General features: G+C 41.4%; 1 protein-coding gene across 1 annotated transcript in view; it reads right to left on the reverse strand.

Annotated features, from left to right (window-relative positions):
• GIPC2 (GIPC PDZ domain containing family member 2) overlaps positions 1–27887 on the reverse strand; it is a 99544-nt gene that overhangs the window by 16196 nt on the left and 55461 nt on the right. The window contains exons 4-5 of the mRNA XM_040232482.1: positions 19623–19729; positions 13813–13894 (exon numbers count right to left, since the gene is read on the reverse strand). Coding sequence (XP_040088416.1) covers positions 13813–13894; positions 19623–19729 — 189 coding nt within the window. The remainder of the gene's footprint in view (positions 1–13812; positions 13895–19622; positions 19730–27887) is intronic.

The raw sequence follows: 27887 nt of genomic DNA on the forward strand, positions 1-27887 counted from the left end.
CTTGGTCTCTGTGACTGGTTCACTTGAGGCAATGAGACAAATCTGAGCACTTTGTTTGAATGACTTGGAAAAAGGCCCTTGCCCTCTCCCACCGTGCTTGCCACCAGGAGGATGTAGAGGGGGGAGCCATGACTGTCATTTCGGCTCCATGAGGGAAGGTCTGAAGCTGTTAGGGGACACCATGGAGACCTGAAATGAAGCCAGAATTGAGAGAAGAGAACCACATCCTGATGACAGCATGAGAACTCCAGATCTAACCATTTTTGAAGCAGGATTTACCTCTGAACTTTTCAGCTGTAAGACCAAGACATTTTCCCTCCTTTTCCCCTTAAACCAGTTGGAGATTTCTTGAGTTCGTTTCGTTTGTTATTTGCAACTGACAGAGTCTCAATAGATAAGTCAAGACTGACGTTCTGATGATGAAATAAGAAATGCAGAGAATGCTCAAATGGCCTTGTTAGTCACACACCAAGTGTGTCTGCTTTCTTCATGTGATTCATTGTTCACAAGGTTTCAGTAATCTTATTAAATGGATACAAATTTAATATTGTAATAAATGCATAATTTATCCATTAAATCTGATGTATTACATACTTTACGTACGTCATTTACAAAATTTTTTCATACATATTGTTAAATATGTCCTTACTGCAAAACTCAGACTTAAATTGAAGAAAACCACAAGATCATTCAGGAATGACCTAAATCAAATTCCTTATGATCGTAAAGAGGAAGTGACAAACAGATTCAAGGGATTAGATCTGATAGATAGAGTGCCTGAAGAACTATGGATGGAAGATCATGACACTGTACAGGAAGCAGTGACCAAGACCATCTCCAAGGAAAGAAATGCAAAAATGCAAATGGCTGTCTGAGGAGGCCTTACAAATAGCTGAGAAAAGAAGAGAAGCAAAGACGAAGAAGCAAAGAGAAAAGGAAAGATATACCTATTTGAATGCAGAGTTCCAAAGAAAAGCACAGAGAAATAAGAAACCCTTCCTCAGTAATCAATGCAAAGAAATGGAAGAAAACAATAGAATGGAAAAGACTGGAGACCTCTTCAAGAAAATTAGAGATACTAAGGGAATATTATTATGAACAAGCTAGACAACATATTAAAAGCAGAGACATTACTTTGCCAACAAAGGTCCATCTAGTCAAAGCCATGGTTTTTCCAGTAGTCATGTATGGATGTGAGAGCTAAACTATAAAGAAAGCTGAGCACAGAAGAACTGATGCTTTTGAACTGTGGTATTGGAGAAGACTCTTGAGAGTCCCTTGGACTGCAAGGAGATCCAACTTGTCCATCCTAAAGGAGATCAGTCCTGAATATTCATTGGAAGGACTGATGCTGAAGCTGAAACTCCAGTACTTTGGCTACCTGATGCGAAGAGCTGACTTATTGGAAAAGACCCTGATGCTGGGAAAGATTGAGGGCAGGAAGAGAAGGGGACGACAAAGGATGAGATAGTTGGATGGCATCACCGACTCGATGGACATGGGTTTGGGTGGACTCCTGGACTTGATGATGGACAGGGAGGCCTGGCGTACTGAGGTTCATGGGGTCACAAAGAGTCAGACACGATTGAGTGACTGAACTGAACTGAGCGACTGAACTGAACTGAAGGGAACATTTCATGCAAAAATGGGCACAATAAAGGACAGAAATGGTGTGGACCTAACAGAAGCAGAAGATATTAAGAAAAGGTGGCAAGAATACACAGAAGAACTATACAAAAATGATCTTCATGATCCAGATAACCACAATGGTATGATCACTGGACTAGAGCCAGACATCCTGGAATGTGAAGTCAAGTGGGCCTTAGGAAGCATTCACTATGAACAAAGCTAGTAGAGGTGATAAAATTCCAGTTGAGCTATTTCAAATCCTAAAAGAGGAGGCTGTGAAGTGCTGCACTCAATATGCCAGCAAATTTGGAAAACTCAGCAGTGGCCACAGGACTGGAAAAGGTCAGTTTTCATACCAATCCCAAATAAGGGAATGCCAAAGAATATTCAAACTACTGCACAATTGTATTCATCTCACATGCTAGCAAAGTAATGTTCAAAATTCTCCAAGCCAGGTTTCAACAGTATGTGAACCATGAACTTCCAGATGTTCAAGTTAGATTTAGAAAAGGCAGGGGAAGCAGAGATCAAATGTCTGCTGGATCATCAAAAAAGCAAGAGAGTTCCAGGAAAACATCTACTTCTGCTTTATTGACTATGTCAAAGCCTTTGACTGGGTGGATCACAACAAACAGTGGAAAATTCTTGAAGAGATGGGAATAGCAGACCACCTGACCTGCCTCCTTTACCAACTGAGCTATCAGGGAAGAAAAGGCAGAGGAACCAGAGATCAAATTGCCAACATCTGCTGGATCATCGAAAAAGCAAGAGTTCCAGAAAAACATCTACTTCTGCTTTATTGAGTATGCCAAAGCCTTTGACTGTGTGGATCACAATAAACTGTGGACAATTCTGAAAGAGATGGGAATACCAGACCACCTGACCTGCCTCTTGAGAAATCTGTATGCAGGTCGGGAAGCAACAGTTAGAACTGGACATGGAACAACAGACTGGTTCCAAATAGGAAAAGGAGTACAACAAGGCTGTATATTGTCATCCTGCTTATTTAACTTATATGCAGAGTACATCATGAGAAACGCTGGGCTGGAAGAAACACAAGCTGGAATCAAGATTGCCGGGAGAAATATCAATCACCTCAGATATGCAGATGACACCACCCTTATGGCAGAAAGTAAAGAGGAACTAAAAAGCCCTTTGATGAAAGTGAAAGAGGAGAGTGAAAAAGTTGTCTTAAAGCTCAGCATTCAGAAAATGAAGATCATGGGATCCGGTCCCATCACTTCATGGGAAATAGGTGGGGAAACAGTGGAAACAGTGTCAGACTTAATTTTGGGGGGTTCCAAAATCACTGCAGATGGTGATTGCAGCCATGAAATTAAAAGATGCTTACTCCTTGGAAAAAAAGTTATGACTAACCTAGATAGTATATTCAAAAGCAGAGACATTACTTTTCCGACTAAGGTCCGTCTAGTCAAGGCTATGGTTTTTCCTGTGGTCATGTATGGATGTGAGAGTTGGACTGTGAAGAAGGCTGAGTGCCGAAGAATTGATGCTTTTAACTGTGGTGTTGGAGAAGACTCTTGAGAGTCTCTTGGACTGCAAGGAGATCCAACCAGTCCATTCTGAAGGAGATTAGCCCTGGGATTTCTTTGGAAGGAATGATGCTGAAGCTGAAACTCCAGTACTTTGGCCACCTCATGCGAAGAGTTGACTCATTGGAAAAGACTCTGATGCTGGGAGGGATTGGGAGCAGGAGGAGAAGGGGATGACTGAGGATGAGATGGCTGGATGGCATCACAGACTCGATGGACGTGAGTCTGAGTGAACTCCGGGAGATGGTGATGGACAGGGAGGCCTGGCGTGCTGCGATTCATGGGGTCACAAAGAGTCAGACACGACTGAGCGACTGAACTGAACTGACCTGCCTCCTGAGAAATCTGTATGCGGGACAGGAAGCAACAGTTAGAACTGGACATGGAACAAAAGACTGGTTCCAAATCAGAAAAGGAGTATGTCAAGGAGAACATATATTGTCAGCCTGCTTATTTAACTTATATGCAGAGTACATCATTAGAAATGCCGGGCTGGATGAAGCACAAGCTAAAATCAAGATTGCCAGGAGAAATATCAATAATCTCAGATATGCAGATGACACCACCTTTATGGCAGAAACCAAAGTAGAACTAAAGAGCCTCTTGATGAAAGTGAAAGAGGAAAGTAAAAAAGTTGGCTTAAAGCTCAGCATTCAGAAAACTAAAATCATGACTAAAATCATGAAATGATCCAGTCCCATCATTTCATGGAAAACAGATGGGGAAACAATGGAAACAGTGAGAGACTTTATTTTGGGGGGCTCCAAAATCACTGCAGATGGTGACTTTGGCCATAAAATTAAAAGATACTTGCTCTTTGGAAGAAAAGCTATGACCAAACTAGACAGCATATTAAAAAGCAGAGACATTACTTTGCCAACAAAGGTCTTGACTCAAGAGTTGACTCATTGAAAAAGATTCTGATGCTGGGAGGGATTGGGGGCAGGAAGAAAAGGGGACGACCGAGGATGAGATGGCTGGATGGCATCACGGACTCGATGGGCGTGAGTCTGAGTGAACCCCGGGAGATGGTGATCAACAGGGAGGCCTGGCGTGCTGCAATTCATGGGGTCGCAAAGAGTCGGACACAACTGAGCAACTGAACTGAACTGAACTGAACTAGAAAACTAACAGTAGAGCTACCGTATAACTCAGCACTCTGGAGGGGCAGTCCTAAGATGGTGGAGGAATAGGACTGGGAGACCACTTTCTCCACAACAAATTCATCAAAAGATCATTTGAATGCTGAGCAAACTCCACAAAAGAACTTCTGAATGCTGGCAGAGGACACCAGGCACCCAGAAAGGCAGCCCGTTTTCTTCAAAAGGATGTAGGACAAAATATAAAAGATAAAAAGAGAGACAAAAGAGTTAGGGACGGAGACCCGTCCCAGGGAGGGAGTCGTAAAAGAGAAGTTTCCAAACATCAGGAAACCCTCTCACTGGCGGGTCTGTGGGGAGTTTTGGATTCTCAAAGGGCAACATAACTGGGAGGAAAAAAATAAATAAAACCCACAGATTACATGCCTAACCACAACTCCCAGCAGAGAAGTAGTCCAGATGCTCACATCCGCCACCAGCAAGTGGGGGCTGAACACGGAGGTGCGGGCTGCACTGCTTAGGGTAAGGACCAGCCTGAATGCCCTGAGGACAATCTGAAGGAGCTAATGTGAGATAGCATCCCAAATTGTGGGATAGCCAGAGAGAGAGAAAAAAAGAGAGAGAGAGTGAGAGAACCTTCCCCGGAAAAGCTCTAGCCTAAGGCACTGCCGGGCAGCTCACAGAACAAAAAAAGAAAAAGAAAAGTGAAGTCACTCAGTCATGTCCAACTCTTTGGGACCCCATGGACACCAGGCTCCTCCGTCCGTAGGATTTTCTAGGCAAGAGTACTGGAGTGGGTTGCCATTTCCTTCTCCTGATCTTAGCCAAAAGGCCAAGAAGCGACTGACCAAATACCGGAGGAGACCTAGCCCAGCCCAGCCCCCCACCCCCCCACCCCACCCCCCCCCCCCCCCCCGGCAGAGAGGCAGGCAGGCGATAGCCTGAGCCGGAAAGGGGCAATCCTGGCCCCAGAGACAGCATCCTTTACCAAACTCCCAGTTGCTAACCAAGTCTTCCTGGAATCCAGGATGGATTACATCTGCCAGGAGGGCCACAGCCCGAGATCAGCTTCCCAGAGGAGACACACAGCGCTCCTGCTGCACACCCATGAAATCTAGTGGCTGGGATCGAGGAGGTGATAAGATGCACCGCCCAGCTGGGGAGAGTGCACTCACCAAGCACCTGGTCACCTGAACTGCTCCAACCTGGGAAAGGCACAAAACACCTTTGTGGAGTACCCAAGAACCTGAACCTGAGCGGTTTATACCTAGGAAGTGCACGCAACCCAGGGCCTGCCTTAGACAGTTCCCCTGCAGAGCAACCTGGAGCCTGAGCAGTGTAGATCGGGAAAGCAAACACGCCATGAGTGGGGGCAAACCCAGTGTGGTCCAGACACTGCGAGCACTCCCCACACATGCCAGTGATATTTGTTTGCAGTGTTCCTCCCTCCCCACAGCACAACTAAACAAGTGAGCCTAAATAAGTGACCACCTTTGCCCCCTTGTGTCAGGGTGTAAATTAGACACTGAAGAGACTTGTAAACAGAAGAAGCCAAAATAAACAGAGGGAACCACTTTGGAAGTGACAGGTGCAATGGATTAAAACCCTGTAGTTAGCACTGACTCTATTGGAAGGGGCCTGTAGACCTTGAGAAGTATAAGTTGGAACAAGGAACTATCTGAAACTGAACTGACTCCATGCTGCCCACAACAGCTCCAGAGAAATTCCTAGATATATTTTACTATTATCATTTTTTAAATTTTTTAAATTTTTTTTACTTTTAAGTCCCTTATTACTCCTTTAATTTTCATTTTTATAATCTACTATTACCTTGCAGAAAAAAAGACCCTATTTTTAAAGCAAATTTCATATATATTTTTTATAGTTTTTGTGATTTTGGTTTTTTTTTTTATATTGTATTTTTTAGAATCTAACCTCTACTCTAGATTTTTAATCTTTGCTTTTTGGTGTTTGTTATCAATTTTGTACCTTTAAGAATCCAATCCACAGTACCCATTTTTACTTAGGAGTGTGATTACTGGCTTGATTGCCTTCTTCCCCTTTTGACTCTTCTTTTTCTCCCCCAGGTTACCTCTATCTCCTCCCTCCCCTTCTCTTCTCTGCTTAACTCTGTGAATCTCTTTGGGTATTCTGGGCTGTGGAGAACATTTAGGAAACTGATTACTGGCTAGATCTGTCTCTCTCCTTTTGACTTCCCCTCTTCTCCTCTTGGTCACCTCTGTCTCCTTCCTCCCTCTTCTCTTCTCAGTGTAACTCCATGAACCTCTCTGGGTGTTCCAGGCTGTGGAGAGCACATAGGGATTTGATTACTGTCTAGATTGCTCTCTCCCCTTTTGATTCCCCCTCTTCTCCACCTGGTCACCTCTATCTCCTTCCTCCCTCTTCTCTTCTCCATGTAACTCTGCAAACATCTCTGGGTGTCCCTCACTGTGGAAAATCTTTTCTCCATTAACCTGGATGTTTTATGATCTGTGCTATATGGATGAAGAAGTCTTGAGGTTACTATAAGAATAAGACTGAAAGTCAGAGGCAGGAGGCTTAAATCCAAAACTTGAGAACACCAGAAAACTCCTGACTCCAGGGAACATTAATCAATAGCTCATCCAAAAGCCTCCATACCTACACTGAAACCAAGCTCCACCCAAGAGCCAACAAGTTCCAGAGCAAGACATACCACGCTAATTCTCCAGCAATGCAGGAACATAGCCCTGAGCTTAAATATACAGGCTGCCCAAAGTCAAACCAAACCTCAAAACTCACTACTAGACACTTCATTGCACTCCAGAGAGAAGCAATCCAGCTCCACCCACCAGAATACAGTTGCAAGCTTCCCGAACCAGGAAACCTTGACAAGCCACTCATCCAACCCCACCCACAGGGAGGAACCTCCACAATAAAGAGGAACCACAAACTTCCAGCATACAGAAAGGCCACGCCAAACACAGCAATCTAAACAAGATGAAAAGGCAGAGAAATACTCAGCAAGTAAAGGAACATGATAAATGCCCACCAAACCAAACAAAAGAGGAGGAGATAGGGAGTCTACCTGAAAAAGAATTCAGAATAATGATAGTAAAAATGATCCAAAATCTTGAAAACAAAATGGAGTTACAAATAAATAGTCTGGAGACAAGGATTGAGAAGATGCAAGAAATGTTTAACAAGGACCTAGAAGAAATAAAAAAGAGTCAATCAATAATGAATAATGCAATAACTGAGATCAAAAACACTCTGGAGGGAACCAAAAGTAGAGTAACTGAGGCAGAAGATAGGATAAGTGAGGTGGAAGATAGAATGGTGGAAATAAATGAAGCAGAGAGGAAAAAAGAAAAAGAATTAAAAGAAATGAGGACAACCTCAGAGACCTCTGGGACAATGTGAAATGCCCAACATTCAAATCATAGGAGTCCCAGAAAAAATAGACAGATTACTGTACCCAGCAAGGATCTCATTCAAATATGAAGGAGAAAGCCAAAGCTTTAAAGACAAGCAAAAGCTGAGAGAATTCAGCACCACAAAACCAGCTCTTCAACAAATGCTAAAGGACCTTCTCGAGACAGGAAACACAGAAAAGGTGTATAAACTCAAACCCAAAACAACTAAGTAAATGGCAATGGGATCATACTTATCAATAATTACCTTAAACGTAAATGGGTTGAATGCCCCAACCAAAAGACAAAGACTGGCTGAATGGATACAAAAATAAAACCCCTATATATGCTGCTTACAAGAGACCCACCTCGAACCAAGGGAAGCATACAGGCTGAAAGTGAAGGGCTGGAAAAAGATATTTCACACAAATGGAGACCAAAAGAAAGCAAGAATAGCAATACTCATATCAGATAAAATAGACTTTGAAATAAAGGCCATGAAAAGAGACAAAGAAGGACACTACATAATGATCAAAGGATCAATCCAAGAAGAAGAGATAACAGTTATAAATATATATGCACCCAACATAGGAGCACCGCAATATGTAAGGCAAATGCTAACAAGTATGAAAGGGGAAGATTTTAATACCCCACTCACACCTATGGATAGATCAACTAAACAGAAAATTAGCAAGGAAACACAAAATTTAAATGATACAATGGACCAGTTAGACCTAATCGATATCTATAGGACATTTCACCCCAAAACAATGAATTTCACCTTTTTCTCAAGTGCACACAGAACCTTCTCCAGGATATATCACATCTTCGGCCATAAATCTAGCCTTGGTAAATTTTTAAAAATTGAAATCATACAAAGTATCTTTTCTGATCACAATGCAGTAAGATTAAATGTCAACTACAGAAAAATATATATATATTAAAAATACCAACATATGGGATTCATGTTGATGTATGGCAAAACCAATATAATATTGTAAGGTAAAAAAAAATTTTTTTAATTTAACAAATAAGAATACCAAGATATGGAGGCTAAACAACACACTTCTGAATAACCAACAAATCACAGAAGAAATTGAAAAGAAATCAAAATATGCATAGAAATGAGTGAAAATGAAAACACAACAACCCAAAACCTATGGGACTCAGTAAAAGCAGAGCTAAGGGGAAGGTTCATAGCAATATAAGCTTACCTTAAGAAACAAGAGAAAAATCAAATAAGTAACCTAACTCTACACCTAAAGCAACTAGAAAAGGAAGAAATGAAGAACCGCAGGGTTAGTAGAAGGAAGAAATCATAAAATTTAGGGCAGAAATAAATGCAAAAGAAAGGAGACCATAGCAAAACTCAACAAAGCTAAAAGCTGGTTCTTTGAGAAGATAAATAAAATAGACAAACCATTAGCCAAACTCATCAAGAAAATAAGGGAGAAGAATCAAATCAATAAAATTAGAAATGAAAATTGAGAAATCACAACAGTTCAATTCAGTTCAGTCGCTCAGTCGTGTCTGACTCTTTGTGACCCCGTGAACCACAGCACACCAGCCCTCCCTGTTCATCACCACCTGCAGAGTCCACCCAAAATCATGTCCATCAAGTCAGTGATGCCATACAACCATCTCATCCTCTGTCATCCCCTTCTCCTCCTGCCCTCAATCTTTCCCAGCATCAAGGTCTTTTCCAATGAGTCAACTCTTCGCATCAAGTGGCCAAAGTATTGGAGTTTCAGCTTCAACATCAGTCCTTCCAATGAACACCCAGGACTGATCTCCTTTAGGATAGACTGGTTGGATCTCCTTGCAGTCCAAGGGGCTCTCAAGAGTCTTCTCCAACACCACAGTTCAAAACCATCAATTCTTCGATGCTCAGCTTTCTTTATAGTCCAACTGTCACATCTATACATAACCACTAGAAAAACCACAGCTTTGACTAGAGAGACCTTTGTTGGCAAAATAATGTCTCTGCTTTTTAATATGCTGTCTAGGTTGGTCATAACTTTCCTCCCAAGGAGTAAATGTCTTTTAATTTCATGGCTGTAATCACCATCTGCAGTGATTTTGGAGTCCAGAAAAATAAAGTCAGCCACTGTTTCCACTGTTTCCCCATCTATTTGCCATGAAGTGATGGGACTGGATGCCATGATCTTAGTTTTCTGAATGTTGATCTTTAAAACAACTTTGTCACTCTCCTCTTTCACTTTCATCAAGAGACAACACAGAAATACAAAGGATCATAAGAGACTACTATCAGCAACTAATGGCAATAAAATGGACAATTTGGAAGAAATGGACAAATTCTTAGAAAAGTATAACTTTCCAAAACTGAACCAGGAAAAAATAGAAAATCTTAACAGACCCATCACAAGCATGGAAATCAAAACTGTAATCAGAAATCTTCCAGCAAACAAAAGCCCAGGCTTCACAGCTGAATTCTACCAAAAATTTAGAGAAGAGCTAACACCTATCCTACTCAAACTCTTCCAGAAAATTGCAGAGGAAGGTAAACTTCCAACCTCATTCTATAAGGCCACCATCACCCTAATACCAAAACCAGACAAAGATGCCTTGAAAAGAGAAAAGTACAGTCCAATATCACTGATGAACATAGGTTCAAAAATCCTTGACAAAATTCTAGCAAACGAAATCCAACAATATATTTAAAAGATCATACATCATGACCAAGTGGGCTTTATCCCAGGGATGCAAGGATTCTTTAATATCTGCAAATCTATCAATGTGATATACCACATTAACAAATGGAAAGATAAAAACCATATGATTATCTCAATAGATGCAGAGAAAGCTTTTGACAAAATTCAACATCCATTTATGATAAAAAAGAAAAAGTCCAGAAATCAGGCATAGAAGGAACATACCTCAATATAATAAAAGCCATATATGATAAACCCACAGCAAACATTATCCTCAATGGTGAAAAGTTGAAAACATTTCCCCTAAAATCAGGAACAAGGCAAGGGTGCTGACTCTTACCACTACTATTCAACAGTTTTGGAAGTTTTAATCACCGCACTCAGAGAAGAAAAAGAAATAAAAGGAATCTAGACTGGAAAAGAAGAAGTAAAACTCTCACTGTTTGCAGATAACATCATCCTCTACATAGAAAACCCTAAAGACTCCACAGAAAATTACTGGAGCTAATCAATGAATATAGTAAAGTTGCAAGATATAAAATTAACACCCAGAAATCCCTTGCATTCCTATACACTAACAATGAGAAAACAGAGAAATTAAGAAAACAATTCCATTCACCATTGCAATGAAAAGAATAAAATACTTAGGAATAAATCTATCTAAAGAAACAAAAGATCTATATATAGAAAACTATAAAATACTGATGAAAGAAATCAAAGATGACACAAATAGATGGAGAAATATACCACGTTCATGGATTGGAAGACTCAATATAGTGAAAATGAGCATACTACCCAAAGCAATCTATAGATTCAATGCACTCTCTATCAAGCTACTAATGGTATTTTTCAGAGAACTAGAACAAATAATCTCACAATTTGTATGGAAATACAAAAAATCTTAAATAACCAAAGCAATCTTGAGAAAGAATAATGGAACTGGAGGAATACACCTGCCTGACTTCAGGCTCTACTACAAAGCCACAGTCATCAAGACAGTATGGTACTGGCACAAAGACAGAAATATAAATCAATGGAACAAAATAGAAAGCCCAGAGATAAATCCACACACCTATGGACACCTTATCTTCTACAAAAGAGGCAAGAATATACAATGGAGAAAAGACAATCTCTTTAACAAGTGGTGCTGGGAAAACTGGTACCACTTGTAAAAGGATGAACTAGAACACTTTCTAACACCATACACAAAAATAAACTCAAAACAGATTAAAGAGCTAAACATAAGACCAGAAACAATTAAACTCCTAGAGGAAAACATAGGCAAAGCACTTTCTGACATAAATCACAGCAGGATCCTCTATGACCCACCTCCCAGAGTAATGGAAATAAAAGCAAAAATAAAAAAATGGGAGCTAATTAAACTTAAAAGCTTTTGCACAACGAAGGAAACCATAAGCAAGTTGAAAAGACAGCCTTCAGAATGGGAGAAAATAATAGCAAATGAAGCAACTGACAAAGAATTAATCTCAAAAATATACAAGCAGCTCCTGCAGCTCAATTCCAGAAAAATAAACAACTCAACCAAAAAATGGGCCAAAGAACTAAATAGACATTTCTCCAAAGAAGACATACGGATGGCTAACAAACACATGAAAAATGCTCAACATCACTCATTATCAGAGAAATGCAAATCAAAACCACAATGAGGTACCATCTCATGCTGGTCAGAATGGCTGCTATGAAAAAGTCTACAAACAATAAATGCTGGAGAGGGTGTGGAGAAAAGGGAACCCTCTTACACTGTTGGTGGGAATGCAAACTAGTACAGCCACTATGGAGAACAGTGCAGAGATTCCATAAAAAACTGGAAATAGAACTGCCATATGACCCAGCAATCCCACCGCTGGGCATACACACCAAGGAAACCAGAATTGAAAGAGACACGTGTACCCCAATGTTCATCATAGCACTGTTTATAATAGCCAGGACATGGAAGCAACCTAGATGTCCATCGGCAGATGAATGGATAAGAAAGCTGTGGTACATATACACAATGGAGTATTACTCAGCCATTAAAAAGAATGCATTTGAATCAGTTCTAATGAGGTGGATGAAACTGGAGCCTATCATACAGAGTGAAGTAAGTCAGAAAGAAAAACACCAATACAGTATACTAACACATATATATGGAATTTAGAAAGATGCTAACGATGACCCTATATGCAAGACAGCAAAAGAGACACAGATGTAAAGAACAGTCTTTTGGACTCTGTGGAAGAAGGCGAGTGTGGGATGATTTGAGAGAATAGCATTGAAACATGTAAATTAACATATGTGAAACAGATCACCAGTCCAGATTCGATGCATAAGACAGGGTGCTCAGGGCCGGTGCACTGGGATGACCCTGAGTGATAAGATGGGTAGGGAGGTGAGAGGGGGGGTTCAGGATGGGGATCACATGTACACCCATGGCTGATTCATGCCAATGTATGGCAAAAACCACTACAATATTATAAATTAATTAGCCTCCAATTAAAATAAATTAAAAATAATAATAACCCAGCAACTAATCCCATTCTGGGCATATATCCAGAAAAGATGAAAACAAAACTCTTTAATTCAAAAAGATACATGCATCCCAGTGTTCATATCAGCACTATTTACAATAGCCAAGACATGGAAGCAATCTAAGTGTCCACTGACAGATGAATAGATACAAAAGATGTGCTATGTATATATACATATACAGAAACACACACACACAATGTAATACTACTCAGTCATAGAAAAGAATGGTATATTGCCATTGGTAGCAACATGAGTGGAAGTAAGACAGATAAAGAAAAATGTGCTAATACCTAGAGACTGGCACATTGAGTGAAGTAAGTCAAAGACAAGTATCATATGATATCACTTATAAGTGGAATCTAAAAAATAATATAAATGAACTAATATACAAAACAGAACCAGATTCAAAGACATAGACAACAAACTTTGTTAGCAAAGGGGAAAGGGAGGGAGGGACAAATTAGATGTTTGGGATTATCAGATATACACTACTATACATAAAACAGATAAACAACAGGGATTTACTGTAGAGCACAGTGAACTATATTCAATATCTTGTAATAACCTATAATGGAAAATAATCTAAAATATATATCAATATATAACTGAATCACTCTGCTGTTCATCTAAAACACAATATTTTAAGATCAGCCCTACTTCAACTTTTCAAAAATAGTTAAACATTTTCCCTCAAAAAAATACCCTGAGGTTTAGAAAAGCTGACTTGGCTTTCAGGCCTCAAAACTAGTAAGGGATAAGGGCCAAGTTTTCTTTTTACTTTTATATATTATCTTCATTTTCATTATGGTTTTGATCACTCCACAAATACTTTTTACCTTGAAAAGTATATTGACTATAAATGTAAGCAAGACATAAATAAGCATTAAGTTCCATAAAATTAAGACATATAAGACTTTTTTAAATAGTATAATCTTACCTAAATCGATATCTCGAATTCCCATGTACAATTCAAGAAGATCATCAACCTTTCCAATCGCCTTTTCTTTGGTTTCAGAAGGCTTTATCAAAGAAAAGAGAAATAAGACATTTTTACATGCAATCTCTTGAATGTTGAGGCATACATGGGGGAAATTTGAAGTGAGGCCAGTTCCTGGTTGTGTACTTCAGCTAATTTTAATGGTAATATATCTAGAATGTGCCCTGTAATTCAATACAAATCAATATAGTAAATATTTATTTTTAGTGTTTGTGGTAAGTATTATAGATTCAAAGAAGAAAAACTAGGAATGCTATCTCCAAGTAGCTAGCAATCTAGAAGAGAGAGAGATGTGAAAATAAATAACTATTTAACCACAATAAGGACAATTTCTAAAGGATGTCAAAGACATGGAGGCATCACAGGGGCAATAAATTTTTTATTTATTAATTTATTTTTGGCTGTGCTGGGTCTTCTTTGCTGTGAGTGGGCTTCATTAGGTGAGGTTCAAGGGCTCAGTAGTTGGAGCTCACAGACCTTAGAATATCAGCTCAGTAGTTGCAACACTCAGGCTTTGTTGCCCCATGGCATGTGGGATCTCCCCAGAGCTGGGATAGAACCCAGGTCCCCTGCATAAGCAGGAAGATTCTTAACCACTGGACCACCAGGGAAGTCCCAGTGGAAGTAAATTTAAATCTTTAAGAGTCCAGGAAGACTTCAGAAAGGTGACTGAAGAACTGTTTTCAAAATTAACTGGTGTCAGATAAACCAGGACAGATAGAAGACAATAGAGATGTGAAGTCTATGTGAGGTCACATAGTCTATGTGAGTCTGATAGAAAAGTACAGCAGGTTAAAGGGACTGCAAGATATCCTATGTGATGGGAAATAGAGCACCAGATATGACTAGATCTCAAGGGGTCCTGTGTGCCTTGAAAAGGGCAGAGCTCACCCCAAGAGTAAAACATCCTGAACACATACGTCTAATTATTTGTACAGTAGTCCCCCACCCTTATCTGTGGTTTTGCTTTTCTCCTCAGTTACCTCAGTCAACTGAGGTCCAAAAATATTAAATGGAAAACTCCAGAAATAAACAGTTCCTCAGTTTTGAATTGTGTGCCATTGAGTAATATGATAAAACCTCACACCATCTGCTCCATCCCAGAAACCCCAACCATCGACATCATCTGTTCCTAAGATCCAACCTTCCCCATCATCACAGCTGGATGATCCTCCTTCTGATCTAGAGTAAGAAGGCTAATGGTAGCCTAACGCTACGTCGCCTCACTCCATCTCATCACGCTGGCATTTTGTCATCTCACATCAGCACAAGAAGAGTGAGTCCAGTAAAATAAGATCTTTGAAGAGAGAGACCACGTTCACACAGCTATATTATAGTACATTTTATACTTGCTCTATTTAACTATTAGTTGTCATCAACTTTTACTGTGCCCAATTTATAAATTAAACTTTATCATAGGTATATATGTACAGGAAAAACAGTATACACAGGACTCAGTACTATCCACAATTTCAGGCATCCATCCATTGGGGGCTTTGGAATGTGTCTGCTGTGTATAAGAGGAGACTACTGTATGCATTCTTTATCAATTACATATATAATATGTGTATTAAGGGTACCAAAATATTTTTGTTCTTCCTAACTATTTAGTAAAAGTTTCTATGAAAAAACATGATCAAATACATTTTATTGTTCTTTAAAAATCTTGGCTTAATATTTGGTAAAGTCTGGTTCTATGTTTATTTTATTTTAATATTTGGGTTTAAATGGCTTCAGAGATGGAAAAAAAAAAACTGCCCAAAGATATTAAATGCACAACCATAGGTACAAACATTGAATTCAAGATTCAATTGCAAAAAAATTCATAATACTTTAAATACTGCCATAAATATAGGTTGTTTTGTATTCTCAAAACTTATTTTAAAATACATTTAACTACACTAAAATTTTATTTTTATTTCCTTGAGGATATTATTACAACTTTCATGTATTTTTAAGCCTTTAAAACAATGAGACAAGAGACATGATATATCACTCTTGACTTATTTACAATGTATTTTGAATAGTCTGTGTAAAGTGACAGGCTAGGCAAAGTAACTTAGGTATTTTATCTTTGCATTTATCCAGATACATTGCAGGTTATTGCAACAAGTATCAGTACTCCTCACACAAAAATGGCCACCAAGATCTTGCTATTCTAAACAGCTCTTAATTTCATCATCCCTCTTCCATTCACATTTTGATTGCCTGTGTTCAGTCCTAATTTTTTTTAATTGAGATATAATTGACATATACTATTAGTTTCAGGTATACAACATAATGATTTTATATGTGTATATACTGTAAAAAAAAATCACCACAGTAAGTCTAGTTATCCATCACTACACATAGTTTTCTCTTCCTTGTGATGAGAACTTTTAAGATCTAGTCTCTTAGCAACTTTCAAATATACAATACAGTATTACCAACAATAATCACCAAGCTGAGAGTCCACTCTCAGGACCTACTTATAACTGAAAGTTTGTACTTTCTGACCCCTTTCATCCATTTCACCCAGCCCACCTGCCCAAACCCCTGCCTCTGGCAACAATCAATCTGCTCTGTTTCTACACAAGGTGCGGTTTGTTTTGTTTGGAATGGGAGAGGGGGAGATAATAAAACTGAGGTCACCCAATATTTGTCTTTCTCTGATGTATTACACTATTGTTCAGGTCCATCCACATCCTACAAATGGCAGGATTTCCTTCTTTTGACTGAATAATACTCCCTTGTCTTTTCTTATGTGCAGAGGTTTCCTAATGGGCCTCCCCACCTGCAATCTTCACCCTCACAAATCTACTCTGTTCAACATTCCATCCCCTAGAACCAAGGGATTTTTCTAAAACACAAAACCAACTTGCTGCTCCCCTTGCAATTTTTAAATAGCCACTCCCCAACCCTTAGCATTATTTACGGACCCTTCACACCCTGACCCAGGCCTCTACCTCCAGTCTCAACACCTCCTACCAGATACTTTCAGCAGCCACACTCCAGCCTCATCAACATTTACACAGTTCCCATATCTATTATCATTTCATGCCCAGGACACTCTTCTATCCATCTGTGACTAACTCAACTATTTCTTATGGAGGCAACTTTCCCAATTTCCCTCTTTACTGATTCCTAACTATAGCTCATCAGCTAGCCCCTTTCTTGTGACATTACAAAACATTCTGGTTTGTAACAGTTTATTTTCATGCCTCTTCCCTTTAAAGGAAAAACAAGGTTTTTAATCACCTTTGTGTTACCAGCACCTGGACTGTGCCTGTCTCAACAAACACACAGCAAGTAACTCATGCAAGTGGAGTATTGTTCAGTTTTCAGAATTTGTGCTAGGTGATGAGCTGCATGGTTTCAAATCTTTACTGTTTGAAATTAAATCATAGGTCATTTGCATCAGATTTAATATTAGTGCCAGACTAGTTTCCCCCCCCCCCTTTATTATGAGCTATTTTAATTGCCTTATTTTAAGAAACAGGCTATGTAAATAGGAAGAGAGATTTAGAGTTTATCTTGGAATGAATCTTTCCCACCTCCTCAGGCAGATCTTCAGTTATTCTTTTTCATTCCAGCACCTGATACACAGCTGCTGCTCATAAATAAACAGATATGTGTGACCCACATGAACTGTTAGAAGACGGCCCCCCTCCTGAAGTGACATGGAATTTTTCCTGCTGACTCTAGTTTCTATGCAAGCACTTTGAAGATCTGGGCTTTTCCCCTCCCAGCCCCCAGTGCAGAGCACAGCTGGGACCCCCAGCTCCTTCCCACTGTCCTTTCACCCTCTTACAGATTCCTTTCTTCCACCTAGGTGTGTTTATTTGTTCAATGAACACTTACTGGCCTTCAGCAGTATGCCTGGCAGCAGGCTGGGCACCGAAAAAGTAAAGACTCTGAAATGACCAGAAGTTACTGCCCTGGGTTTTTTCACAAACCTCATCACCTCTCAACTTTCAAAATGCTTCTGGCCCTCCCGGGCCTCTCCGCTGTCACCAGCCTCCATTTAAATCTACTCATTCACCCAAGAACAAGACACCCAACTTGGAATCTTCCTCTGGAGTCCCCAAAACTGACAACGTCCTGGTGACTCCAATGTTCAAGAAGACAACCTTGGCCTCGTGGTTCCTTAAGTATCTTCTCCAACAAACCATACCCATGACTGACCCTGACACCGTTCCCCACAAACTCTGGATCCTACGATAACAGCCTCCTTACCATTCATTATCTGTCTCACTCTTGTTCTTCAAGCAGCTGGGAGCCCTAGGACAGTATATACACACACAGACATGTCCCTCCCACCTCAGGCAGGCACTCTGGAGCTCAGAGGCCTGCCTGTCTTGCCCTCCCCTACAGGAGAGCTTCATCACTGCTGTCTTCCTGTGGTGAGCAGGCCTGCCATTTGCCACTTTGAATCCTCACCACTGCTGCCCTCTTCTTCTGCTCTCCTTCCTTCCATTCATCTCTTCTCCTGGTATTTTTCACTTAAATACTGACCTTCTCATAGACACGGTCAATCAGCAAAACCCTTCCTCCCATCAAGCATAAATGAATCACTCACTAATTCATTAAATTCAAAGATCTGAGCTCCTCTGAAGTGTCAGGCATTGTTCTAGGTGCTGGAGATATGGCAGTGATCAGGACAGATGAGAACAAGACAAAGGACAAAAAGGAAAGATACAATGAGGCCCAACAGGTTCAGCACCTTAGAGAAAATAAAGGGTAAGGAAGACTGGGCAGAGGGCAGGTGGCAGGAACTGCGATTATATTATGCTCAGAGGTTAGACAGGGTGGGACAAAGACAGAAATTGAAGGCAGCAAGGGAGTGAGCCATGCCCACAAGCGGGGAGAGCATCAGCCAGACATAACACCTCATACAGAGGTCCTGAGATGGGGATGTATTTAGAGTGTTTGTGGACAGCAAGGAGACTCAAGTGGCTGAAGCAGGGGGAGGCAGGAGGAGAGAGAGATGAGATCAGAGTAGAAACACACAGTCAAATCACGCTGGTCCCTCTGAGGATGTTAGCTTGTTACTCTGAGGGAACCCACTAGAGGATTTCTAACAGATTGTTACAGAAAAGTAACACTCTCATTTGTATTTTCAAAGGAGAAGCCTAGTTGCTGTGTGGGTAAAGAGGGTAAGAAGGCAAGGGAGAGAGAAAGCAGGAAGCATGAGCTGGTGACCGCAATAGTTGACATGAGCTGTTGGTGCCTTGGGTCAGAGTGGGGGGCCAGAGGTGGGGAGAAGTTGGTTGCTCTGGTCTGCTGTGGAGGTGAACCCACCAGGATTTGCTGATGGAAGGGATGTAGGACACGAAAGAGACCAGATGATTATCAAATGCTTTGCCTGAGGAGACCGGTTTTCATGAACATCATCTTTCACTATCAAAATCTCAAGTCTGTTTACTCCTACAGGTAGCTCAGTGACTTTTTCTTAGATCTCAGAGAGCTTTGGCTAATCTAAATTTTTGAGGCAGTCCTCAACACTGTATACTCTAGAAAAAATTGACTGCAGGTAGCTGAGGACTGCTGTATCACAATCTCTCCTCACACACTTAGCTTCTGTATTTCCTTCTCAAATGCCTTCAATAACATTCATATTGTCTAAGTAGACAATGAATTAAAGACCATGCCTTAATTAGAATACAAAGCGTTTTACTTAATCTTGTGATTTTACCTTTATTTTCAGCTCTGACAAACATGAATGTTCATACCTTTCCAAGCCAAATAGGGATTAAGTGAGCCTAACATACCACTTCCTCCACGGTGGCAGGACCTTTTGATCTCAGACGAAGTGTCTCCCTTCCTGTACCAATCTTTCCTGTCGATGACTTTCCAGCTTTTGACCTGGGCTCCATATCTATAAAAATACAATGGATAGGAAAAGGTACACATATTAAGAATTTCAACTGATGGCTATAAAAGCTAATGGAATTTCCATCACAAATTTTTGTACAGTTATTGTGAAATTTTATAAAAGTTATGCCTCCTGATAGAATTTCCCAAAATAAACTCACCTGTCATCCATTTTTCTCATACAAGAGTCTCTTAAATGATAGAGAGGTATGAGAGATCTGACTACAAAAAGAAAAGGGATATGTGAAATGTGCTGATGGGAAAGACTGGAAGTTACAAGGAACAAAAATTAAAACAGTTGGTTTTATTGTAAGAGTAAAGAAGTCTATGTGGCATGAAGGCAGAGGTTGGTGTGCAGCTGGACTTCATCAAGGTCATGGAGAAGGGAAAGGGTCGTGTCTTGATAGAAGACAGGGATGAAGGCAACATTATTTGAGGACCTACCTTCTGATTGACACTTTAAATACAAAATCCCATTTAATTCTCATGCTAACCTAAGAGGCAACTTAGAGCCGTCACTTTACAGAAAAGGAGTAAAGTAGAACTCAGTAGAGATTGGAAGTGAAGTTTTAGTCATTCAGTTATGTCTGACTCTTTTCAACAACCTGGACTGCAGCCCGCCAGGCTCTTCTGTCCATGGAATTCTCTAGGCAAGAATACTGGAGTGGGTTGCCACTTCCTTCTTCTGGGGATCTTCCCACCCAAGGATCAAACCTGGGTCTCACATTGCAGGCAGATTCTTCACCATCCGAGCCACCAGGGAAGCAACTGGAGCTGGGATTCAAATCCAGGTCTTGTGACCCCAAAGTCTGTATGCTTTCCTCCACAACACTTCACCACCACACCTCTTGGAAGCACAAGGCATACGTTCAGAGGTGGATGGATGAGACAGGCAGGGTCCTCAGGAGGCTGGGAAGAGGTCCCCAGGAAGGAAGTGCTCTCAGAAGGCAGGAGAGAACAGGGAGCATGACGGAGCAAGAGTTCACGATGGTGCTGCTCCTTTCTATGTGTGTGTTTTATTTTGGTTGTGTTTTTCCAACATACCAAGAGTCATCCCTCAAAATCAGATGGTAACATAAATGAATGAAAGGGTAGAATGGAAATGGAGGATGACTCCCAGGAGGTATCCTATCTTGGCCACTCCAGTGACTGCCTGCCCTGTCAGAAAGTAGACACTGCACAGACAGACCTTCTGTTTGCAAAGAAAATGAATACTGTTTTGGGCCAGATTTTTAACTTTCAGCAGTTAAATCAAACTATAAAACAACACAATGACAAAAATAAAAGATTGGTGGATCAGGTTCCAATCACAGGCCACCAGTTTTGAACTCCTGTAGGTATTCCCCAAGTCCTCTTGACTGAGAACTCTGGAGCAGCAGTTTGGGGCAAGGATGGAGGTGGGGGTGGGAAGACACAGCAACCAGCCCAGGAGATAACTGAGCTCCAATGCGGAGTTGCAGGGCAGGCTGTGGTGTGTGAGCGGGTAGTGAGATCTGTACAGAGCACTCAAGGACATCAGGTGGTCTGCACGAATGCATCCTTCCTTATAATCAAGGGTAATTTTCATCTTTAGCAAGCCCTGTTTCACTGTTGGGGATCTACTCCAAGGTGGGTAGGATTTTACATGTTAATTTTAACATGTATTTGAGGACAGAGTCACCAAAACATAAACACAAGTTTTCCTCTGAGAGTGAAATTATTAAAAATAATAATTGAGGGAGTCACACTGTGTCCCATCGGAGGGAAGAAAATTAACAAGAGGAAAATGCTCACTCAGCACAGAGTTTCCAACAGAATATCCAAAGAAGAAGGTGCGGTCAGTCAACAGCACTGACCAGGATTTTGCACTGACCAGGCTGGGGTCATGTACAGAGGTGTGGCCGTCAAGACAGCCTCAACCTGAATGATACTAACTTCCAAGATAAACAACCTTACACACATCCACTGAGATTTCACCAAGCAACCTACTCCATATATAATGTGTCTTCCCATGGAAGTGTCCTGCAGGGTGGGAAATGCTCAGTTAACACCTGTGTTTGGTCTACCACTACATACACATTTCTGGTTTCAAAGTAATACACAGGCGTTCTGACTTATCAACAAGTCTTTTGTAAACTTGGTAAGCATGATATATAACCCCAGAAAATTGCCCAAGTCTGGATACACTGGAGAAACTAAAGATTTCCGGGATGTATGAAGCTAAGGACCCAGGCCCTGCAATGCTGGAACTTCACAGAGGGATGGTCATCCAGGCTTGAGAAGTCAGCCAGCCTCCCTATGTCTCTATGCACCTGACTCTCACCTGAAACACCAGTAGCTAAAAGAGAAAATGTGATGTAGAGTGGAAGATTGTTTTCTATTTTTTAAAGCCATGGTCTTTCCAGTAGTCATGTACGGATATGAGAGTTGGACCATAAAGAAGGTAGAGTGCCACAGAATTGATACCTTCAAACAGTGGTGCTGGAGAAGACTCTTGAGAGTCCCCTGGACTGCAAGGAGATCAAACCGGTCAATCCTAAGGGAAATCAACCCTGAATACTCATTGGAAGGACTGATGCTGAAGCCGAACCTCTAATACTTTGGCCACCAGATGCGAAGAGTCAACTCATTGGAAAAGACCCTGATGTTGGGAAAGATTGAGGGCAGAAGGAGAAGAGGGTGACAGAGGATAAGACAGTTGAATGGCATTGCCAGCTCGGTGGATGTGAACTTGGGCAAACACCAGGAGATGGTGAGGGATAGGGAGGCCTGGCGTGCTGCAGTCCATGGGGTCGCAAAGAGTCCGACATGGCTTGGTGACTGAACAACAACAACTTTTTAAAACAGCTTTAAGGGCACAACAAATTGAGAAGACAGAGCTCTCCCATACACGTCTTCCCCCACCATATGCATCACTTCCCCCATGAGCAACACTCCCCACCACAGTGGTACATTCGTTACAATCAATGAAACTACACAGACACATCACATCACCTAAAGTTCAGTTTACAGCATGGTTCACTCTTGGGGCTGCATATCCCGTGGGTTTGGAAGAATGAATAATGACATGTATTCATCATCACAGTATCGTACAGAGTAGTTTCATTGCCCTAAAAATTCTCTGTGCACTGTCTGTTCACCCCAGTTTCGTTGTGGTTTTTTTTTTTTTTTTTGAATCATTGTTTGTCAAGTCACCTTCAACTTCAAAGTGTTATCTCAAAGCCAACCACTTGGTGGCACCAAAACAAAAGCTGAAATTTTAGTTCTGGCTTAGCCTCCCAAAAGGCAGTTTTTATGGCTGAAGAAACAGAAGCCATGTTCCTCTACCATCCTGATTCAGGGAAGTACATCAACCGGTTTATACATAAAACCAGGCTGGATGGTCCTGTTAGCCTGCAGGGGAAAGAAAAGTTTTGTTTTTTTAATGTTTGTAAATATTGTTAATCTGGCCCACCTAAGCTTTTCAAACCAACCAGGCCGAGCCTTAAATCTGCCATTTCACTCCTCATGAATGGATGTGCTTAAGGCCTCTCTTGAGGATGAGTGTTGGGAGGAACGCAGGTCACACAGGAGACACTGGTAATCAGTCTGCAGCTCCAAGGATTCACTAGACTCCGGGCTCCCCCACCCCCACCCCATGTCACCCGGAGCACAGGACACTCACAGCTCAAGGGTGCACAGCAGGCTCCCACAGCTGAGATGGATGTCACCAGGAAGCAGTCGTCTCAGCTCCCAACCCTTTTGTGGCAATTGTGTCTATTACTCTAATTATGTAATTTAATTTAAAACTATATGAACTGATGAAAGAAGTGTGAAACAAAAGAGTTATTATTACTAGGAAAACTAGGTTAACTGCTTTGGAAAGACTCCATAAAGGCGAGTTGGGTGGGGGGGCGGGGGTAAAGGTATGTGCAAGATGACACTAGGAGATTAGGAAAATATCTTTAAACATCCAGCATTTCACATATCTGGGTTTTAGATATGAAACAGAACCCGTAGATGTGCATTACCATTCTGATCACTAAAGAAAGACTTAATAGAACTCCAATTTGTGTCCTCTCAGAATTTTTTTTTACTTCTGAAGAGTAGGGAAAGAATGAAGATTTATGTTTTAAATAAAATGCTTCTACCTACTTGTAATTTTTTATGATACCATTTTAACTGGCATTGTCAGTAAAGCCCAGCCCCTGCTACATCATGACATTCAGGGAGAGATGGGGAAATAGAGGAGATGTCTGTCTCTGGTCCCACCCTGAGCCCCAGGGCAAGAGGAGAGCTGACATCAGCCAAGGCCCGCAGAGAACAAGCACACCAAGCTTAGCTCCCCAACCCACACGCGGCGTGTGTGGGGAGGCAGGGCATTCTCCTGCTTTTGCACAGAACTACATCTTGTTCTGTTCCCTTGAGGGCCTGAATTGGCCCGGAGTACAATTCAGAGTAGGCTCAGAGCCCTGATGTCCATAAGAGGAGGGTACGGTAGAGTCTTTAGGGTTTTCTATGTAGAGGATCATGTCATCTGCAAACAGTGAGAGTTTTACTTCTTCTTTTCCAATTTGGATTCCTTTTATTTCTTTTTCTGCTCTGATTGCTGTGGCTAAAACTTCCAGAACTATGTTGAATAGTAGTGGTGAAAGTGGGCACCCTTGTCTTGTTCCTGACTTTAGGGGAAATGCTTTCAATTTTTCACCATTGAGGATAATGTTTGCTGTGGGTTTGTCATATATAGCTTTTATTATGTTGAGGTATGTTCCTTCTATTCCTGCTTTCTGGAGAGTTTTTATCATAAATGGATGTTGAATTTTGTCAAAGGCCTTCTCTGCATCTATTGAGATAATCATATGGTTTTTATTTTTCAATTTGTTAATGTGGTGAATTACATTGATTGATTTGCAGATATTGAAGAATCCCTGCATTCCCACTGCTGGGCATACACACGGAGGAAACCAGAATTGAAAGAGACACATGTACCCCAATGTTCATCGCAGCACTGTTTATAATAGCCAGGACATGGAAACAACCTAGATGTCCATCAGCAGATGAATGGATAAGAAAGCTATGGTACATATACACAATGGAGTATTACTCAGCCGTTAAAAAGAATACATTTGAATCAGTTCTGATGAGATGGATGAAACTGGAGCCGATTATACAGAGTGAAGTAAGCCAGAAAGAAAAACACCAATACAGTATACTAACACATATATATGGAATTTAGAAAGATGGCAATGATGACCCTGTATGCAGGACAGCAAAAAAGACACAGATGTGTATAGCGGACTTTTGGACTCAGTGGGAGAGGGAGAGGGTGAGATGATTTGGGAGAATGGCATTGAAACATGTATAAATCATGTAAGAATCGAATTGCCAGTCTATGTCCGATGCAGGATATGGCACGCTTGGGGCTGGTACGTGGGGATGACCCAGAGAGATGTTGTAGGGAGGGGGGTGGGAGGGGGGTTCATGTTTGGGAACGCATGTACACCCGTGGTGGATTCATGTCAATGTATGCCAAAACCAATACAGAATTGTAAAGTGGAAAATAAAATAATAATAATAAATAAATAAATAAATAAGAGGAGGGTACGTACAGACACAGTTGTATCCAACAAGAGATGGACTTCATAATCAGAGACTCTGAGTTAAAACACAGCTACCCATTTACCAATTCTGTGAAGTTAGGAATAAGTTCTTATCTGTAGGGATTCCCTCGTAGCTCAGTCAGTAAAGAATCTGGCTGCCATGCAGGAGACCCCAGGTTCAATTCTTGAGTCAGAAAGACCCCCCAAAAAGGGAACAGCTACCCACTCCAGTATTCTTGCCTGGGAAATCTCATGGACAGAGGAGCCTGGCAGGCTACCGTCCATGGGTTCAGAAGAGTCAGACACAACTTAGCAACTAAACCACCACACTTCATCTGCATGTGCACTGAGAACACCAGCTAGATAGAATGCTGTCTAACACGTTCAGAGGGCTGCCAGGTGAAAGGTGCCATGCCCAGCGGTCTGACTCTCACACTGGGGCGGCTGCTGCTGCACTTGCTTCTGCTGACACATCCACCCTGGAAAGAGAGCCACCTGCTCTTCCCATACCCTCTCCCACAAAACCATTTGCATTGCTTTGCTCGGGACAAGAAACATGCCAAAGTCTCTCTTTGAATGTTCAGAAAGCTATCACTTCAAATGCAAAGGTCTCCTTTTCATTCAATCTCCTGTAGAACTGTGATTTTTCTCCCTTCCATTTACAGAAGGGTACAAACAAAAGATGATCCACTACTCTACTCAGATTCTCCAAAGTGGCCCAACTGAATTTAAGCCAAGCCCCTCAGGGGAGCACTGAGCAGTGGGGGCCCTCCAGTGTCCATCTCACTGGACCCTCAATCCCCACTCAAAACATCTCTTGTTAGAGTTACGTGACACCATGTGGTCAAGTGAGCAGACATATCAACACTCCATCCTGGAAGAGGAAATATACTGCCTCTTCCTCTAACCACCTGTGTAGGTGAACTAAGCTACTTTACCAGATTCACTAATGCATTTCTATAATTTCCAGCTCTGGAGTTACACAGCAGCAAAACAGCAGCCAGATGGCAACTCAGGACTTGCAAGACTTTGCAAGTTGTATATGCCAATGACCTTCAGCATTGCAGGCCCAGAAAGGCTTTTTTCCAGTGCTCCCAGAGCTGACCTGAGTCTTAGGGACTGACTCACATTAACCAGATTCACAAGAACAGATGTCATCACATCAGTGTATTAATCATAGGGTCCAAGTGGGCTCCCGTGCTGCCCTGTCATGAGCCAGAAACTTCCTGGGCAAAATGTGTAAGCAAAGACCCAGCCATGAAGGTCCAAGACAGCAAGCCTAAGGGAGGAAAGAGAAGGCAGTGTGCCCCAGACCCTGGGTTCCAAGACTCCAAAAGCAAACAATGGACAGTTGATGTTTTAGAGTCCCTCCCAACTGCATGACTCTCAGTTTATCAGGCCTCTACCCCACTTGGGAATAAATCACTTGAAATTTTTTTCCTACTGGGTACCTAAGAGGCTTAGTGAGCATGGCTGACACCAGGGAAAAGGACATGAGCACAAAGGATAATTCTTATGGGCCAAGGCTGTCAACAGGTAGCTCAGTGGCCCGTGGTCCACAGGCATATTTGTGGAGTGTGCAGTGTTTTCAGACTTTTTAAACTAATTGCCAACTTTTAAAAGTTGGTGATTTCTCATCAAAAATCAAAAGTTAAGTTTCTCTTGGAGGTTGACACGTGCCTACAAAACAATAATAATTAGAGCTGACAACTTTACTTTGGGGTCTGCAGCTCTCTGCCCTCCTCTTCAGACACGGGCTTCCCTGGTGGCTCAGCTGGTAAAGAAACCATCTGCAGTTCAGGAGACCTGGGTTCAACCTGTGGGTTGACAAGATCCCCTGGAGAAGGGAAAGGATACCCACTCCAGTATTCTGGCCTGGGGAATTCCATGGGCTCTATAGTCCATGGGATCGCAAAGAGTCAGACACAACTGAGCAACTTTCAATTTCAATTTCAAATTTCATCAAGATATAGAGTTTCTCACTACATATGATTATGAAGCATTACTTGCCATTTCTTATACTAGTGCCAGTCTTAGAGCACACTTTTATTTCAAGGGAATAAATATATACACATATATATATACTATAATTCATCTAGGGACAATAATATGGATCATCTGGGGAAGACAATTTGAAGGTAATGTTGGGACTTCTCAGGCAGTCTAGCGGTTAAGATTTCACCTTCCAATGAAGGAGGTATGGAATCAATCTCCACTATTGGTAAGATCCCACATGCCTTGCAATAAAAAGAAAAAAACAAACAAAAAAACAAACAAACAAAAGCAGGACTTCCCTGGTAGTCCAGCGGTTAAGAATCTGCCTGCCAGTGCAAGGGACACGGGTTCAAGCTCTGGTCCAGGAAGATTCCACTGCTGCAGAGCAACTAAGCCAATGAGCCACAACTACTGAAGGCCACGTGCCTAGAGCCAGGGCTTCACAAGAGAAGCCACCACAATGAGAAGAGCGAACACCGCAGCTGAAGAGTAGCCACCCCGAGCCACCCCGAAGACCTGATGCAGCCAAAAATAAATAAATACAATTTTAAAGAACAACTTATTAAAAAAAAAGAAGCAGCAGCAATATGGTAACAGATTCCATAAAGA

The sequence above is a fragment of the Oryx dammah genome, unplaced genomic scaffold (assembly GCF_014754425.2).
Source record: "Oryx dammah isolate SB20612 unplaced genomic scaffold, SCBI_Odam_1.1 HiC_scaffold_28, whole genome shotgun sequence".
Classification (NCBI taxonomy): Eukaryota; Metazoa; Chordata; class Mammalia; order Artiodactyla; family Bovidae; genus Oryx; species Oryx dammah.